A 19,516-nucleotide genomic window follows, 5' to 3' on the forward strand; every position below is an offset into this window, starting at 1 on the left:
AGACGATTTATCTTCATCAGAGATGAAAACGGTTCATCTTTGTCGATGATGACGCCACACAACGTTGAAAAGAGGATGATCAGAAGGAGAACGCGTCAGAGAGGAAGAGATGTTGCCTGGAGATCGTTGGAGAAGCCTCTTCATCGTTGGAAAATTGAATTTGAAAACCTTAGCGGGAAAATGTTGTTTTTAAAAACTTGTGTTGAAGGAAAATTGTTAGTTTTTAGGGTTTGGAGGGAAATAATATCACCAATTGACTCAATTAATTTTAGCTGCTCATAGGTAGGTAAATGAGATTTTTAAAACTAATGGACGAAAACTTCCAAAATAGCATACTTTGGGGAGGAATAAGTTCTTTGGCCTTTAAAATTTGTGAGATATGGAGAATAGCCATGGTAGAAAGGGTTTATTAGAAAATGACACTTTCGAAACTTTGATATACAAATTATTTATCATAAGGATTCTTAATAGAGGGTTAGATTAAACTTAATTTGCCAAATGTGTGAATGCTTTGCTTTCAAACTTCTCTTGAGTTTTTATTTAGTTTCCCTTCCTCTATGGTGATCCTTTGATAGACGGAGAAGTGCAGTTACATGCAAATAAGGTACTTGAATATTCTTAATTCAAATATAACCTAAAAATTTATACCTATTCTAATTATGCTAATAATAATATAATTAGTATGATAATATGATCTTGATATGATAAGATAAAATTGTTTTTCTCTGTAACATGAGATGGAATAGGAAAAGAATCTTGTATATTTCAAGGAGAAATTCTACCATATGGAGATTTTCCCATTAGTTTTTAGTAGTAGGATTTCTATTTGAGCTCTTAGATGATTGACAATAGTTGAATAGTTTGGTCATTACTCTTGTAGTTTGTCGATGAACAATCACATCCTAAGCATTGAACGATGTGAATTGGATCAAGGAGAAAGTTTTTACCATTTAACATAAGTATAAACAAACAATTCTTAAAAAAAAAAGACTCTTTTAACTCAAAACAATATCACAACTATAAATACAATGAATAAAATATTCTACAAATTGGCATTTATGGTTATGTTTGGATTGCTAGCTCGGGTCGATCAAACCCAAAATTAGTAGCTATGACTTGAGTTTGAGCCATATAGGTTTAGGATATTATCGAGCTCGAGCCATGAAGGGTTAGGCTCGAGCTCAACTAAACAACATTTTTAATTTTAAAATTGATTTTTCAAAATTATATTTTTAATAAAAGAAAATTATATTTTTCAAAATTATTTACAAAGAGTAAGGTGAGTTGTTAGAATTTTTCTACCAAGTGTGGGATTTTTTAAATTTGGTTAAATTTATTTATAATGTGTGAAGTGAGTTATCAAGATATCTCTTTATAATGTGAGATTTTTGCAAATAGATTTCACTAGGATTTGGACCTCTTTGGGTTGGGTTGAACCAAATCAAATATATTTGTGTGCTCTTTTTTCTATTAGGTTTGCTCTAATATTCACAGGTTTGGTGTTACGTATTTTGTGCTCAACAACTGGTATCAATATGAAGGTTCGTGATTGATCTAAAGAAGAGCTCAATTCAAGATAAGAGTTCAAATCTTAGTTTATGTGAAACTTGTATTTCAAAATGTTGAGAGATATTCTAGAATGTTTAAGTTTGAGATTTTTTATATGATAGGAAAAGTAATTTTATGTAGTGGTAAAGTATGATTAATTCAAGATGTGGTAGTGTAATAAACTGTAGATCAATTTGATGAAAAATATAATTTTATGTTATAACAAAATACAATTTGAGATCTCTTAGTGTAGTAAGAGTTAGATCAAACATTAGACGATGATAATTAAGCTTTGAGAGAATGATAAATGTGCATTGAAATAGAATTTAGAAGAAAGTTGTTATAACCATCAGATTGTCTTATTCCTAGAGATAAAATGTAATGTCTTAACTAAGACAAAATGGTTTGTGGGATAAGCTTGGGAGAATTTATGCATTGAAGGCATTGACTAACAAATTGTGTTTGAAGATGTATCTACATCCTTTGAAGATAAAAAAATGTATGAGTTTCTATGATCATCTGAATAAGTTTAATAGACTGATTTTTCAATTATTTTCAATTTCTATTGATGAGGTTGAAGATGAATAGAAGATTTTGCTACTGTTTTCATCTTTGCTTACCTTTAATTTAGACTTTGTTGCTTGACAATAAAAGGTTTATGTGAGCAAAGAACTCATCACTTAAAAGAGAGAGTAAATGGAGGGTTCTAGCTGAAGGAGAAATTGAGAGAGGGGTGGTGAATATTGATGGGCATATAAATCAAGAGTTAGAGATGCATAATTGTGTTTGAAGTAGCCTTTGATTAAAACATAGTGAATCAAGTTTAATTTACTTGGATTTTTTGTGAAAACTAAGTAATTGAACAAACTCTTCATTAAAAATAATCATTAGCAAAGGTGTTACATAATATCAGTAAATTGATGCATGATATAAAAAATGTTATCAATTTATATTATTTTCAGTTTTAATAAGAATTTTGTACCAATAGTAACTACAAAGATATCTAATGAAAAATTAGTGTAGAATCGAAATTGCACCAAGCCATTTGACAGGAAATGTAGTATTGGAGGCAGAAACTCCAAGAACTCTTAACAAAAATATTGAATTTGAAAGTTGAAGGTTAAATGATGTAACAAAATATGTAATATCCTTAACCCTAATCATCTAGCTAAAGTTGTTCTAAATTAATTTCCTCTAATATCTCATTAAATATGGTTAGACATATAAATTTCAAAATGTTTGAATAATCCCAAATTTTAACTTCAATATTTATAGTCAAATTTCCTCTTAGTTTTTACAATGCATAAGTTATGAGTAGTGGCAATTTTACAATCAGTTGGGATGATTAAATTATATCATGGTTAGAGCATGACATATTATACATCCACATCAACATGACTCAACCCTTTTAGCATGCATTATTATCATCATCTCTATCACTAACATGGCACAGTCAAGCGAAAATTCAATTGTATTTCTCTTGAAGGCAAAATGCATCTTTATCAAGATTCTCCTTTTATAAACTAAATCAACAAATAAAATGTGTAAAACCAACTTTGACCACAATTTAATAAATTCACAATACAATAAAACTATATGTACACATTTTTAATATACAGATAATGTATGATTATGTTATTAAATAATTTTAAATTAAAAATAAAATAATACTCAATTATATGATAACATATAATCTGTATACCCAAATTATATATAAAAAATATATACATATAGTATTGTTCTTTACAGTATTATAGTCTAATCCTATTCTGAATTAAATTCTTATTTGCTGAATTAGGTTGGATTCATGGTGTAGACTTATCTTTTGTGTTAAATATATAATTTAAAATTTATTAGTAAATTCACAAATTTTGAAAATGGGCTAAGTTAATTGTAAATATGATGACTAAGTGTTGATTTTAACAAATAAACTAATACTATGTCATTAACTTGATAAGTGTTAATTAGTGGTTCCTTCTTTAATGTTTTTGCTGTTATTTGCTCAGTAGGTTTGACTTTAATTAATCAATATTAGCCGGTGATAATTATGAGCAAAATTGGGTGTATCTATTTTTAAATATTTAATTAGGTATAGTGATGTTGTGTCATTATGTTTTTTAATGTTATTTTATTCTTAATTTAATATTATTTAATTATATGATAATACATTATCAAATCTCAATTGAATATTCGAAACTTGATATATATATAGTTTTATTGTGTAACAAGAAAACCTCCGAACCACCCCTTCATGTGAAATCCTATATTCAATGATTAGTTTTACAACAATTACTAAAACATTTAAGTTAAGAATTTAATTTTAAAGTATTGTTATAAGGAATCTGATAAAACATATAGTTTTATTAGATAATTATTCTATTGAGATCCAAATGAATTTCTTATTATAAACCCTAGGAGGAGGTTGAAACACATGGAAGGAGGAAATTGTATGAGGAAGAGAAGATAGAGGGCGGCTCAGAGGAGAGAAAGGAGTTGCGGAGAGACTAGGGATAGTAGAGCGGTTGATCTCCCAATTGATTTGTTTTCAAAATTTACAGAGTTTAATAAAATAGCCATTCTTGAAAGAGTATATTAAAAAATGAAAATTTCTAAACTTTAATATAAGATATGATCGACTTCTTATGATTCAAATTTAGAGAATTTTTAATATATTAAATTTTGTTACATGTATATTTAAGAAAATAAAAAAAATTGTAAACACGCAATTGAATACACAAATAATATAGTCAACATCTTTTTAAAATATGTATTATTTACTTTTTTTGTCGAACACCTTTCCTCGTTTACATAGCTTTGCCAGCGAGACTAGGATTCATATGTGTAAACACTTGAAAGTGTCTTCTTCTTATGCACTTGATATATATATATTACTAATGACAAACACCAATGGGTGAATTGGGAGCTAAGGTGAATCAATATCCACAACTTCCATCCCTTTGAAAATATTAAAAACTTTTAGGTGTGACCACCTTCTTGATTTCCTGACTACAATATATTAAAACCAGTAAATGAATTCTAAAAACATTTACTAATTTTATTAAACATTCAAAAATTAATGTAATAGAATTCAGTTTCCTCCCATATCTCATAATGAAAATTGTGGATATATAATGAGTATGAATCTTCATATTTGACGGAAAATATGAACTATACTTTTAAAAAGATAGTGCTTAGTAGTCCTTTTTTTTTATGATTTATATTCAGATTTCACTTGTATATATATTTTAAACAGGCATGCAAAAGCTATGATTCAATAACCATATTAAAGTAAAAATAATATTCATATTACGATTTAGGTGAACAACTTATATCACAATAAAATCATGTGTATAATTTTATGTATTAATAATGATGTGTTACTATCTGATTAAATATTATTTTATCTTTAATTTTTAACTATTTAATCACATTACGATACATTATTATTTAAATGCAAAAGTCATGTATATATATGCAACTCGATAAGAAAGATCTTTATTTTTTAAAAATTTATGTATAATTGTATTTGTGTTAATCCACCAGTACTATTATGCTCCTAAACAACATATTTAAGTTAATATTATTTGACTATTTATTTTAATTATATATACTATAATACATCAAATGAGATAATTGCCAAAGGGACAAAACTTTATAAATAACTGGTCTTAAATAATTTTATAACAAATTAAAAAACACAAAATTTTAAAAAATTATTTATCCATTTTGCTATAATCTTAAAACACAATTAATAAAATTATATGTATAACTTTCGTATATAATTTTATACACAAACAACAATATATCATTATATAATTAAGTATTATTTTAACTTTAATTTTATACACAAACCTTTACAAATGGGAGCAAAGGAATATGTAACAACCAATCTTGGAAATCTATCTAAGTTTCTTCAAAGATAGAACTCAACAGCGGGCAGCAAAATAACCCAAGATAAACCACCCAGTCGTGAGCGTTAACTTTGATAAAAGTGATTTTTCTTTTAGGACTTATCCATGATTTGTCCAGGCACCTCCTTATGCTGATGATTTATCATTTTTAGGTTCTTTTTGTTTGAAAAAGTTTCTTTTCACCTTTGTGAAACAAATAATTAATTCTCTCCAATATCTCATTAAATATGTTTAGACATGTAAATCTCAAACTGTAATGCCACTTTTAAGTATTTATAATCAAATTTCCCCTGAATTTTTAACATGCATAAGTTATGAAAAGTGACAGTTTTGAAAGTAAAAATTATGTTGCAACTATATATCAATTGGGATGATTAAATTATGTTATGGTTAGAGCATGACATATCATACATCCACATCAACATGACTGAACCCATTTTTTAGCATGCATTATTATTATCATCATCTTTTTTCTATTGTTTATCTCTTGAAGGCAAAATGCATTTTTATCAAGATTCTCATTTTTATAAATAAAATGAGTAAAATCAACTTTGACTAAAATTTAATTAATAATTTCACAAGGGTCAAACATTGATGTAATGGAGTTCAATTCCCTCCCTTATAGCCTTTGTGAACTTTTAAATTACATGTTTCAGTAATTACACAGCAATATGAAAGAAAAATAAACTATTTAAAGAGTTAGTGCTTAAAAATCTTTTTATATTTTTATATTTACAATGTTGAACAAAGCATACACTCTGTAAAACACATATATAGGTCTTTTATCTATATATATAACCATCTTTTTTTTATTATAAAAATATAGTTATTTTTTAAATTGATTTTTTCTTTAAAAGAAAAAAATTATAAAATTTGAGATTGACTGATTGGATTAGCCGATTGGCCAAGCACCAGCCCAACCACTTTTTAAACATAAATTGATTGACCAACCAATTTTTTAAAAGTAAATTGGATCACTGGGTTCTTTGTCGACCAATCAACCACTTGGTTAACCTTTTTATTTTATTTCACCCCAAATTTTAGTTTTAATTAGATGAATAAATAAATTTTATATCTTAACTGGATAAATTTATATTTTATTGGATAAGTTTTGGTTGAATAAATATAAATCCTAAAAATATTTTAAATATTTTATATTTTAGGATGGTAAAAATATGTTAGTTTAATTAAAAACTCCTCTCATTTGATTCGGTTAAAAAAGTAGTACAGTAAGAAGTTTGTCTTCTTCTATATTTTTTAAATTAGGCATTTCTTTCTTTCATAACGCGATCTTTGATAAAATCAAGCAATAGGACTAATTTTGTTGACGACTCCAGTATTGCTAACAAACAACTTTTATTAAAATGGGAAAAGGGCTATTTCTGACCTAAATTTTAGCCCAATCTCAAATCTGCATTCACAGAAGATGAAAAGCCCCAACTCCTACATATGACCAAATTTTTATTAATTTTTTCTATTAAAAAAAAGAATAAAATAACCATTTTTATTGTTTATATTAAAAATTATAAAATTTATTATTTTTCACCTCTTGGGTTTTAGAAACCACTATTTATCTTTCTTAAAGTTTTTAAACTTTGTAAAATAACATTTTTACTCCCAAACCTAAGGTTTTCATATTTTTCAAAGTTCAATCACCCCCCATAACTTTCAAAAACAACAGTTTCACCCCCACTCTTCAACTTCATCTTTCAACGTCATCTTCGACCTCTTCCTTCTCCTGATGCTACGACGGTTCACACAACGCAGATAACGAAGGACAACACTTCATTGTTCTTTGTCGCTTGTCCCATCGTCTAGATGCGACGACGAAGCGTCGTCCTTTGTTTGTTCTTCCTAATTTAGACGATGTTTCATCATTCAGATCTGGGAGACAGAGGTTCTCCTTTCGTCGTCCTTTATAACCGGAGAAGGGAGATCAGTGGAAAGAATCGATCGTCGATGATGGCCGAAGAAGGAAGCAAACCCTATAGGTGAAATCTAAACTTTTCAAATTTTGAGGATGGGTTAAAATATTAGTTTTTAAAACCTGAAGGGGAAAAATGATAAAATTTTGAAATTTTAAACTTTACAGATAAAATAACGATTTTAACCTTATCTCTAATTAAAAATTTAGACGACAGTTTGACCATGAGTGAGAGTTTGAGTTTTTTATCTCCCGTGGGTGTGACTTTGAGATTGGCTAAAATTTGGATAAAAAATAGCCCTTTTTCCTATTAAAATGTGTTTTCATGGTAATATAACTGAAAGGTTTAAAATAATTTGTTTTATAATATATACATACAATTTTTTATCATTATCTAGGGATCTCAATCTCAAAGATTAATAAAACTAGTAAAATATTAAATTTAAAAAAAAAACTCTTGATTCAAGTTTTTATCATATTTGTAAAACTCTAATTTATCAAACTCATTAGTTACGGGTCTGATAATTGCACTTGAATAGAGTTCTCTTGTTATCAAAAAACAAACAAAAAGAGGATCATACATGGCCAACAATTCTTAACAGTAACTTGTAATTGTAAAAATCTAACCTTCTATTAATTAGTTTTACTATGTAATCCACAACAGGGAAACCTTATTTCATTAATTACATTAAATAAAAATTAATTGCAACAAAATTAGTGATGGAATCATGTGATAAATCATGTAATTGTATGCTTTTCGTCAAGAAGGCATCCCAAATATTTATAACGAAAGTTTTAATACTAAAATCGAGATCTAATTTATCTCTCTATAGATCATCGAGCGCAAGAGTGCCAAGTGGTTGAATTCAGCATCAGAATTTTGAAACCAAAAAGCATCGTGCAAATTCTCAGGTGCCCAACAAATAGCTCATCGAAAATTATGTTTTCGCAGATCGATGAGATGAAGAAACATCACGAACTCTTTTTTTTCATACAATACCAAATTATTCAAATACACAAGAGAAGAAAGGGTTATCACCTGTCAAATCTTCATTTACTCAATTCAATGTTCCAATCTAACAACTTGACTACACCAGTTACCAGTAGAATCTGACCATCTACATGGGAGGACGAAAGGCAAAAAGGTTATTTAAGCGCATGATCAAATAGAGAGAATGTTTCAGTTTCTACACTTAATATGAAAGGAGTAAATCTGAAATGCCCACCGGATTATTGTTTAACGCTTAATGAATTTTCAATTCGTTGGATGAGCTGATCTGTAGTTAAAGCACCCTCCTGAGAAATGATCAACACGGAAATTAAAAAATAAAAATAATAATAGGAAAGGCATGAAAAAAATTATGACAATAAAATACAAGCATGCTGCCGATGCAGTCTACCAGTGGCTTAAACTAGACAATGCACAAACCATTAACTGCTTCTTTAGGCATGTAAGGAATCTCCAATACCAAGTAACAAATGCCAATTATTCTGGATCATCTCCAGAACTTATGCATCGAACATAACAGAATCCAAGAATGTGAAAGCTAATGTAACGAGAATTACTCCTAGTGATCAGGTCAGAAGCCACCGGTCATGATCCTCATGATTCAGACAACTGACCAAAAATGCAAACTTACAACACTTGGCCCAATGGCTAAAAAAATCAATCTTCCTTCATCTTTCCACTTAACATTTTCCAACAAGAAAAAACTTTATTTGCACAGATAAACACACACACACTCACAGGAAAAAATCTCCCAGATTGAATGATCCAGAAAAACAAAAAAAAGAAGTATTAATTCAACTTACAAAGCGATCAAAGGGTTTCCCATCCTTGAACAAAATGAAAGTTGGCAAGGCCTCTATTCTGTATTTATCAGCAATCCTTGGGTACTTCTCAGTATCAATTTTCACTACCTTAATTATATCTTTCAGAGCTGCACTGACTTCTTCAAGGATTGGAGCCATGAATTGACAGGGACCGCACCTGGAAACCATTGCATAAGTTCTTTGCTTTTCAATATTAATTCACAATTTAACAAATTTGATTTCCTACTATTTTCTACACTAGAGATTCTGCGGCCAATGGCCAAAATAATTACAATTTCCTTTATCTATCTACTTAACGTTTTCCATCAAGAAAAAAACTCTACATTTGCATTGTGTGTGTGTGTGTTCAAAAGGGTGATTATGTAAATTCAATATTTTTGCACACCATAAAAACTATTTTCCGTGGAAAGAAACAAGCAGTAAGGAAGAAAAGAAATTACCATGTTGCATAGAAGTCAACCAATACAGGTTTATCAGAATTTTCCAGCAAATCATCAAGGGAGGAAAATGTTTGCTTCTTTGCCTCAACCTACAGTGATTTTTTCATCCGACAACCTGTCAGTGATTGCTTAACAAAGGCAGTTTGAACTTCATAAGTCACCCAAATCCAAATAAATTTTAAAAAGAATATATAAAGCCAAATCATAATTTGTGAAATGTGCTAAGTGTCACCAACCAAGCATCCAACAAAGCCAGGCCTAAGCCTAATACCAACAGCCAATAAAGTCAATCCAAATAATTGAGCATTTATACACCCTCAAACAAAGAAACCAAAAATAAAACACCTCAAAGCTTAAAGAATAGATATAAGCATGTTATTTATTGCTTTTGTCCTTAGTCAGATAATATTTGCATGAATTCCCACAATACAGGGTAAATATGTTGACTTCCTACTTTGATATATAAAGCACATCACCACATGCTTGCAGAACTTAGGGTCAAACTTTATCACTATCAGCAAATTACTAAATTGTTGGGCAAAAATAAAAGACAAAATTAACATTGAATGGCATACTAAAGAGAGTATGGATGGATAAGTTAATTAACAGTTTGCAGTCAAGAAATCACAACCTTCAGAAAATAAGGGATTAAAATTCAAGATATTAGTTTATTGTGAGGACAACAAATCATTAATGAGCCAGAAAATAGAGTCCATGCACTTGCAAAAACACAAGCACAACACTTTGACATCTATGGCTACTGGTCACAGCTCCCAAGATATACTTAATACTCTCTTAAACTGTGATACATAATCCTTGACAATTTTCAGGCACATCAGCATTTCTAGAAGCCGAGGCCCCATAAAAGATAAAATATATTCCATCCTATGTAAGGCAAAATTAGAGAACACTTGATGGCTCTTCAAGATTGAAACTGAATACGACGTGTGAAAAGTTTTTAGCATGAGATAGCATCACTCTTGCACGAAAAAAAAGAGGATTTAAAAAGGCAATGGTTCCTGAAACTTGAGGTACAATTTGACTCATTTTGGAGACGAATTATAAATATCTATAAATAGCCCAAAAGCTTCCTACACATGACAAATTTAAGAGATACATAGCTATTAAGGAAGCCAACCAGTATTACTCTGGAACTCATCACCACAAAGCGTTGATGCTAACAACTTCGGCCCTAATCCTATACATGGATCTTTCCAATCATTCATCGACTACAAGCCAGTATCACAAGTCAAAACTAATATCATACTATCTTGAAAATTGTAGAAATTCAGTGTCCGAGTCATTTTCTTTCACTGAATCGCTTTGTCCAAACAAGTAATTGCATTTATAGAGATTTTCTGCAATCTGTTGGTAGTTCCACTTGTAGAACAAACTATTATTCACTATACATTATGAATCTCTACAGTACACATAATTTTATATCCTGAAACAAATATATTCATCCAAAAACATTCTTCTGCCAATTGAGCAAAAAATAACAACAACGACAATAACTACTCCCAACAAAACACAAAATAAATAACTTTAAGTACCGGAGGAAGAAAACGATGCCTGGAGTGCGATGAAATTCGTCTGTTGTTAATAACTTCAATCTGACGGAACTGTACAGGGAACCGCAAAGAAGATAGAGACGAGAGTTTGGAGAGGTTTCTAGAAGAAGCAGAAGCTTTAGTGTTCAAGGAAGGAATCGTTGAAGCCGAAACCGAAATCGCCATAAATCTTTAAATTGAATCTCGAGAAAATGTTGCAAAGCTCAAAGGAGGAATTTTGCAGAGCTCGAAGGAGGAAGGAGGTGAAGCGAAGATAACCGTGTACGAGCAGATTACTAGATCTGTTGTGATGCGAGGGGTGGGTTTTGTGTGGAAGGGTGTAGATAATTAGGTGGGATTGCTGGGGTGGGAATTGTTGATGGTAGATCCAATGGCAGAGAAATGACTGGTTGATCAAAACGGAGTAGTCGGTGGTTGGATTGGGCTCTACTTAACTATCTCGAGGGAAGAATATCTATTTGAACGCACTGCTTTCTGACATTTTTGGCGCAGACTGGGCTCCATTGTCTTTGGAAAATTTTCAACACCACGCGTATTTTATATCAATTATGATTCCCTTTTATTTATTTTTTAGATATTTATCTAAATATAATATTATATATATTTATTTTAAATATATAATTATATATATATATATATTTTATATATTATTATATAATTAAATATTTTTTTTATTTTTTATTTAAAATTATTTAATTTTATAATAATACATATAAATATAATTTTATTATTATTATATGCCTAGTAATAAAATCACATCAGTTAGGAGTCTTGACAAATGTTAAAAATTCTAAAACACAACATAATTTTTCAAGAATTTGTTAATTAAAACATTTATAATTAATTGTAAAAGTATATATAATTTGATTTAAATTATAAATTTAGATTGAATTATTTAAAAATTATAATTTATTTTGATCTAGTTTATAGAATAATTTGATTTTGATTGATTAATTTAAAAAAAAAACAATCTATAGTTTAGATGATTTTCAAAACAAATCAAATAATATACCATTTTTTTTAATAAATTCATATATATAATACTATATTAAATATAACTTTTTAATACGCAATTAAATATATCGTTTGCTTTTTTATCACTTGTTTATTGTATATTTATTTTACATATTTATTCAAGTTTTAAAAAACTATATTTATCAATTATAATTTATTAAATATGAAATGATTTTAATAAATTCAAATCTTAATCTAAACTAGACAAAATTATATTTTTCATTTTAATTTAGTTTAGTTTAAAACTTAAAATGGTTTAATTTGGTTTGAAATTTTTCTAAATCATTTTTTTAATTTAGTCTGAAAAAATTATTAAACTGTATCAAATTTAACTATACACACCTTAATTAATCTATTTATTAATGATATTGTATTCTAATGCATATCCAATGAAGCCAAGCCCTAGAAACAACGGTTAAAAAGAAGGGAAATTTTAAAAAATAGCCAAAATGCCCTCCCATTAAGCCAAAATGCCCAAAATCACTGTTTTAAAAAAAAAATGCCTATGACTTTTTTTAAATACCGAAATTACCCTTTCTCTCATATTTATATAACTCTCCCACTCACTATAGGGGTTTTAATGAAATTTTAGATAAATATGGGAGGTTTTTAGATATTTTACACTATAAAAGATTTTAATATTTATTTATTTATTTAAAATTTTTTCTAAAATGACAAAATTACCCCTCCCTTCATTTATATAACTCTCCTCACTCACTATAGGGTTACATGTAATTTAGGATAAATATGGAGGGTTTTTAGATATTTTACATTATAAAGGTATTTTCATATTTATTTATATATTTTATTACTTTTTCTAAAATGTCAAAAATACCCTTCCCCTCATCTATATAAACCCTCCTCACTCATTTTATTTCCACACACTTCTCATATCACTCAAATATTCACTCTCATTTTCATTTTTTTTCAACATCAATTAGTAGGGATTCTTTCAGACGAAAAAAATTCGTATTTCTGAATTCGACTCGAAAAAATACTATTCATCAAAAAAAGGTATTTATGTCAATCTTATCCTAAAACTTCATTTTATTTGTTAAGTATAGTTTTTATGTCGTAATATAGGGGTTAAATGTAATATTTGACAAGTATTGAGGGTTAAATGTAATTTAGGATAAATATGGGGGGTTTTTGGATATTTTACATTATAAAGGCATTTTCATATTTATTTATATATTTTATTACTTTTTCTAAAATGTCAAAAATACCCTTCCCCTCATCTATATAAACCCTCTTCACTCATTTTATTTCCACACACTTCTCATATCACTCAAACACTCACTCTCACTTTCATTTTTTTTGTTAACATCAATTAGTAGGGATTCGTTCGGACGAAGGAAGTTCGTATTTTTAAATTCGATTCGAAAAATACTATTCATCAAAAAAAGGTATTTATGCCAATCTTATCCTAAAACTTCATTTTATTTGTTAAGTATAGTTTTTATGTCGTAATATGGGGGTTAAATATAATATTTGACAAGTATGTGGGGTTAAATATAAATTAGGATAAATATGGGGGGTTTTTGGATATTTTACATTATAAAGGCATTTTCATATTTATTTATATATTTTATTACTTTTTCTAAAATGTCAAAAATACCCTTCCCCTCATCTATATAAACCCTCCTCACTCATTTTATTTCCACACACTTCTCATATCACTCAAACACTCACTCTCACTTTCATTTTTTTTGTTAACATCAATTAGTAGGGATTTGTTCGGACGAAGAAAGTTCGTATTTCTGAATTCGATTCGAAAAATACTATTCATCAAAAAAAAGTATTTATGCCAATCTTACCCTAAAACTTCATTTTATTTGTTAAGTAAAGTTTTTATGTCGTAAATAGGGGATTAAATGTAATATTTGACAAGTATGTGGGGTTAAATGTAATTTAGGATAAATATAGGGGGTTTTTGGATATTTTATATTGTAATAGAGGTTTTAGATATTTTACAATATATACAGGATTTATATAACATGTTAAAAATATATAGGGATTGCTTTGATACAAGACGACATACAAGGGTGTCAAGTGAAATGTTATTTAAATTAGGGCGTATTTTCATATTAAACATTGTAGGCGCATTATAATTAAAATTATAGGTTTTTTCGAGTTTCACCGCTTTATGATATATCAATGCATATTTTTCTTATTTCTGAAGAATTTTTCGATTGTTGTCATTCTATGGTATTTCAACTTTTAGGATTGATATTTCAGTTTTGTTTTTTTGAATTTCACCGTTTTAGCATATATCAACTCGTATTTTTCAGATTTTTTTAAAATTATTCGATTATTACCATTCTAGGGTATTTCAATTTTTAGAATTCGAATTTAAGCTCAGTTTTTTTTTATTTATCGTTTTAGGATATATCCACTAGTATTTTTCAGATTTCTGCAGAAATTATTTATTATTGACATTTAAAAGTAATTCAAAGTATAGAATTTGAATATCTATTTCAAAGTATAGATATTATAAGAACGTTTTAAATAGAACGTTACAAACAGATAGATGCATTTTGATATAAGATAACATACGAAAGTGTTATATAAATTGTTAAATAATTATAGGGGGATAAATAACATATTAGAAAAATATGAGGAGTTTTTTTTAATTATTAATAATTGTACGGCTGATTTACATAGTTATTATTGATTTTTTTTTATACCTGAATAATTATCTTCAAAAACTTGTTATTGTAGGATTGATATTTAAAATGGAGAGTTATGCATCGGTTCGTTACCAGGGAGAATGGATTCAAGGTCGCAACAACACAATGAAATATGTTGGAGGAGCCAAACAATTGATTAAAATCCCTTATGGAACAACATTCGAGGGATTTATTGAGCTTTTGACGGAGTATTGCAATATTGATCCAACGAAAAACTACATTCAAGTATCAATGAAGCCAAGAAAAATTGAGCTCGACTGTCCCATCCAGATCCAAAATGATGAAGATGTGCAAGGTCTTCTTGATATGTCCCAATACTTTCAGGAATGTATTCCTGTTTTTGTTACATGTACCTCAATTGAAGGGCAGAAGGAAGAAGATGAGGATGAAGATGAAAAAGAAAGCAGTTGGGTCAAAAAAGAATACGATTTGGAAAAGTTGATTGATTTCAGTAATGACCCATTATATATTGCAAACTCATGGGCTCATGGAGAAAAAGATATAGTTCCCTATTGGGGTGACTTCGATGGAAATGATATGCCTGACATTCCTTCAGACGATGTAGAGCCTGAGTATATGGCATCAGTAACCGAGGGTATAGATTGTTTACGGCTTGAAGATCCTACTTCAGGTGGTGAAAATTATTCTGGGCCATTTTTTGACAATGTCCCCACTGATCCATTTAGGTGGCTTCCTGATTTTCCTCCACAACCAGCAACATCATCAAGTGGTTCCAGATCAATCCGAGAGGAGAATGGGGTCAAGATTGGTGATATTTTTCACAGTAAAGTCCAATTGATTGACGCCACGAGACAATTCGCCTTACTAAAAGGATTTCAATTTGGTGTCAAAAAGTCTGACAAGAAACGGTGGGAAATTAAATGCAAGGGTGAAAATTGTAAGTGGTATATACATGCAACCAAGTCCACTGTCGGTGATGTGTGGGGGATCAACTCTATGAATCCTACCCACACATGTTTAGTTGATCAAATCATGCCACATCACAGACAAGCTGGGGCCCGAGCTTTAGGTCAATTAATGAGATCAAAGTTTGTGATGATTGATCGAATTTATCGACCTAAAGAAATAATTGTAGACATCGCCGACCGATATAAAATTGATATTTCCTACTCACAGGCTTGGCGGGCAAGAAATTGGGCTATCAATTCATTGAGAGGTTCACCGGAGGAATCTTTTATGCTGTTACCAGATTATTGCTACAATTTACAACGTACTAATCCAGGCACTATTACTGCTATTGAAACAGACGATGAGCATCGATTTACAAATTTTTTCATGGCGTTAGGATGTTCCGTTCGTGCGTTTAGTCAATATCTTCGCCCCGTTATTTGCATTGATGCCGCTTTCCTTAAAGGTCGATATCTGGGGCATTTATTTATTGCGGTGGCTCTTGATGGTAATAATCAAATATACCCTATTGGTTTCGGTGTCGGCAAAAAAGAAGATCACGACACGTGGTGTTGGTTTCTTATGAGAATTAAAGAATGCATCCCTGACCTCTCTGAGCTTGCAATAATCTCCGATCGACATCATGCTATCTACTCGGCAATGGCTGAAGTCTTTCCAGATGTCCATCATGGATGTTGTTGTCATCACCTTCTGTGTAACATGCGGGCAAAGTATAAACGGGACTCAAAGGTATATTGTAAACAAGTTATTAAATTTATAACAGTTTATCATTTTCAAACATTTTGCTTACAATGAGTTTTCATATTTTTTTCCCTCTTACAAGTCGCGGGTGCATATTGGAAAGCCGCTAAATCATACACAGAGTCTGAATTTGGGCAAATGATGCAATCCATTGACTCAATGAACCCCCAAGCTGGAGCTTATCTACGGGATGTCGGCTTTCACCGTTGGAGTAGAGCGTACTTTCCAGGGTATCGATACAATATCATGACCACAAATATTGCTGAGTCATTTAATGCCCTTGTCAGACATGCACGGGGCCTACCTATAACCATGCTCTTGGAGTTTATTCGTGGTACAATGCAACGATGGTTTTACGAGAGGAGAACTCATGCAAGTAAGTATCAAATCGATATTAATTAAAAATTGTCTCATATACTTTTTTCCACTTTGTTAATCATATTACCAAATGTGTTCTTAATATTTTTTCTGGATTATAGGTGAATGTCATAACTTCCTCACCCCTTGGGCGGAAGATAAGATCAATAATCGTCTTTCAAAGTCTGCAAGTCTGGATGTTCGACCGATTACACCTACTCGGTATCAGGTTGTTGGATTTGGTGGATTCATGGGTATTGTGGACTTTGGTGACATGTCATGCACGTGTAGAAAGTTTCAGCTTTCACGTATTCCGTGCAAGCATGCCATTGCCGTTGCACGACATATGAGACTAACGAATGTGCACGCATGGGTTCATCCATTCTTCCGCACCGATATTTATCGTGCAATATATGAGGAACCAATCAATCCTCTTGGAAATCAATGTGATTGGTTACACTCACCGGAAGACAAAGTTATATTGCCCCCCGTCCTTGATAGTCGTCGTCCAGGTCGTCCGTCCAATAGAAATCGACGTCCATCACAAGGAGAAATTGTTACACCGAGGATTTGCAGTCGTTGCCATGAACCGGGGCATACACGAACCCAATGTAAATCCCCAGCACCAGTCCCGAGCTCCGCCCCCCAGCGTTCACATACAAAAGGCAAAGGAACGAGATCTTGACATGCTTATACTCAATTTTGTTTTTTATATGATTCTTCATTGTTGTACTTCAGGTGTATCTAACCGATATATTTTTATTATTGTTTCAAATATGTAATTGTATTGTCATTTGATGTAATAAATTTAGTGTTAATTTATTTCATCATTACTATATTTTCTCTAATTGTTTCAAGTGTGTAAATGTTTGAGTAATTATATATTTTTATTGATTTTTTATGACAAGATTATTTAAAAAATGAACTCAAATACACAACACATCCATATATAACCATAAATAAAATATATCATACACATATGAACATACAATAAATATATACATCTAAACATAGAAATAACGATAAATATATATCCGTGAGCTACTCGATACAATGAAAATACAACTGCGTCGCTAATCGTCGACGCATAGAGGTAGACGACTCTCGGGGAAAAACGTAGCTCCGTGCCAATGCCAAACACTCAAAAAATCGTAACATAAAGACGCCACAGTCACCGGAGCCCAACCCCTGCTGAGGAACATCCGACGCTCGATGTAAAGTGAGGGGATCACGTCGTGGAGTCCTCCTAGAAGCTGCCCAAAAAGTCGTCGCCTCTAATAACGCGGGAATAAAGGTCATGTACGGTCGCATGCGCTGCTCCAGAGTCCCTATATTCCCCGAATATGAAATATCTGAATCGTACACCGTAATCGACCACTCACGGAAATCTATAACTCCGGCGACCCAATGCGCGTTCTCGAAGTTTATAGGGATTAAAACCTATAAACAATGAGACATTTTAGTTACTTATCGTTGTCGTTTGAAACATCTTGAATGCAATAGAAATATATATAAACTATACCTGATCGACCAACCCCCATGGTTTGTATAACAATCCCGGGGTGTACGCTGCATCAACCATCCTCGTGAAGAGCCCCGAAAACTCAAACTCGCCAATCGGGGTGGTCTGCCAACTCTTCCAGGCCATCTCAATATGGCCTCCGAAGAATGTGTGGGCAGTCGTCCAACGCTGTGAGATAGTCGACTGGTGATCGTCCTGCTGCCGACGTAATAAAGCCAAAAAGGAATCCACATGCTAAAATGGTATAAACAAGTTCATGTGTTAGTTATTAATAAATATATCTAACTTTTTATCAAATTATATAGTATAGACAACTCACATCGTCGGTCAACCATTCGCGCAACTCTACAACAAGCCTCCAGAAGCTGTGCTTTGACTTCGACCCGATGAAGTAGACATCATGTGAGTCGGAAGTCGCGGCGCTGGTGTACCACGTGAGGAAAGATTCCTCACGCTCAGAGGCAGAGGATGGAAAGGCCGTAGGTCGCTGTTTCGCCCTCCCTTTGAGTGGATTCGTATACGGGGTGCGAACCAGCGGACCCTTCCGGACGATCCGGCCACGTGCTGTACGAATCATCTGTATGATCCCAAAAAAATAATTAATTCATCATTCATCTTACGTAACAATTAGCATTAATCGATTTATCTTACCTTCTCCACGTATGCGGGAGGAGGTTTAGCTGGAGAATCTTGAAGCACGGTCAAGTCCACCACGCGTGCTCCCTCGGTGGACTAGAAAATACAAATTTTGAACATCTCAATGACCAATATATACAACTATTTATATACTAAGTATGATTGATATACCTCAATAGGGATGGCCTCAAAATCGTCTTCCTGGAAGTCCTCCTCCTGTGAACCAATATCCATAATTTTTTTGGTCGAGCTCGGGATATCAGCAAGTAACCATAATCGCTCGTCCTGAAAAACAGTCAAAACATCATTAAATAAATAATATAATTGAAAAGATAGATCAATCAATGACGATTTAAAAATAAAGTTAACCTGAACTTCCGGGAAAGGTGTTCGGGGAGA

At 31.2% G+C, this 19,516-nt stretch overlaps 1 protein-coding gene across 1 annotated transcript; it reads right to left on the reverse strand.

Moving 5' to 3' along the window:
* Positions 1-8,220: 8,220 nt before the first annotated feature.
* LOC123202629 (thioredoxin Y1, chloroplastic-like) lies at positions 8,221-11,624 on the reverse strand. Its single transcript, XM_044618597.1, has 5 exons — positions 11,210-11,624; positions 9,657-9,745; positions 9,196-9,373; positions 8,610-8,679; positions 8,221-8,501 (listed from the first exon to the last, which is right to left on the reverse strand). Exons 1-4 carry the CDS (start codon positions 11,390-11,392, stop codon positions 8,614-8,616), a joined length of 516 nt encoding a protein of 171 aa, XP_044474532.1. The 5' UTR covers positions 11,393-11,624; the 3' UTR covers positions 8,221-8,501; positions 8,610-8,613.
* Between the last annotated feature and the right edge of the window lie 7,892 nt (positions 11,625-19,516).

Source organism: Mangifera indica, chromosome 19, assembly GCF_011075055.1.
Source record: "Mangifera indica cultivar Alphonso chromosome 19, CATAS_Mindica_2.1, whole genome shotgun sequence".
NCBI classification, from domain to species: domain Eukaryota; kingdom Viridiplantae; phylum Streptophyta; class Magnoliopsida; order Sapindales; family Anacardiaceae; genus Mangifera; species Mangifera indica.

What these genes read in the sequence shown, in the direction of transcription:
- LOC123202629 (XM_044618597.1), bottom strand. Translation starts at nt 11,392, where the DNA reads ATGGCGATTTCGGTTTCGGCTTCAACGATTCCTTCCTTGAACACTAAA. An exon ending in GGCATCGTTTTCTTCCTCCG is followed by an intron (nt 9,746 to 11,209) that starts GTACTTAAAGTT and finishes AAATCACTGTAG; the next exon opens with GTTGAGGCAAAGAAGCAAAC. An exon ending in GTTGACTTCTATGCAACATG is followed by an intron (nt 9,374 to 9,656) that starts GTAATTTCTTTT and finishes AATGGTTTCCAG; the next exon opens with GTGCGGTCCCTGTCAATTCA.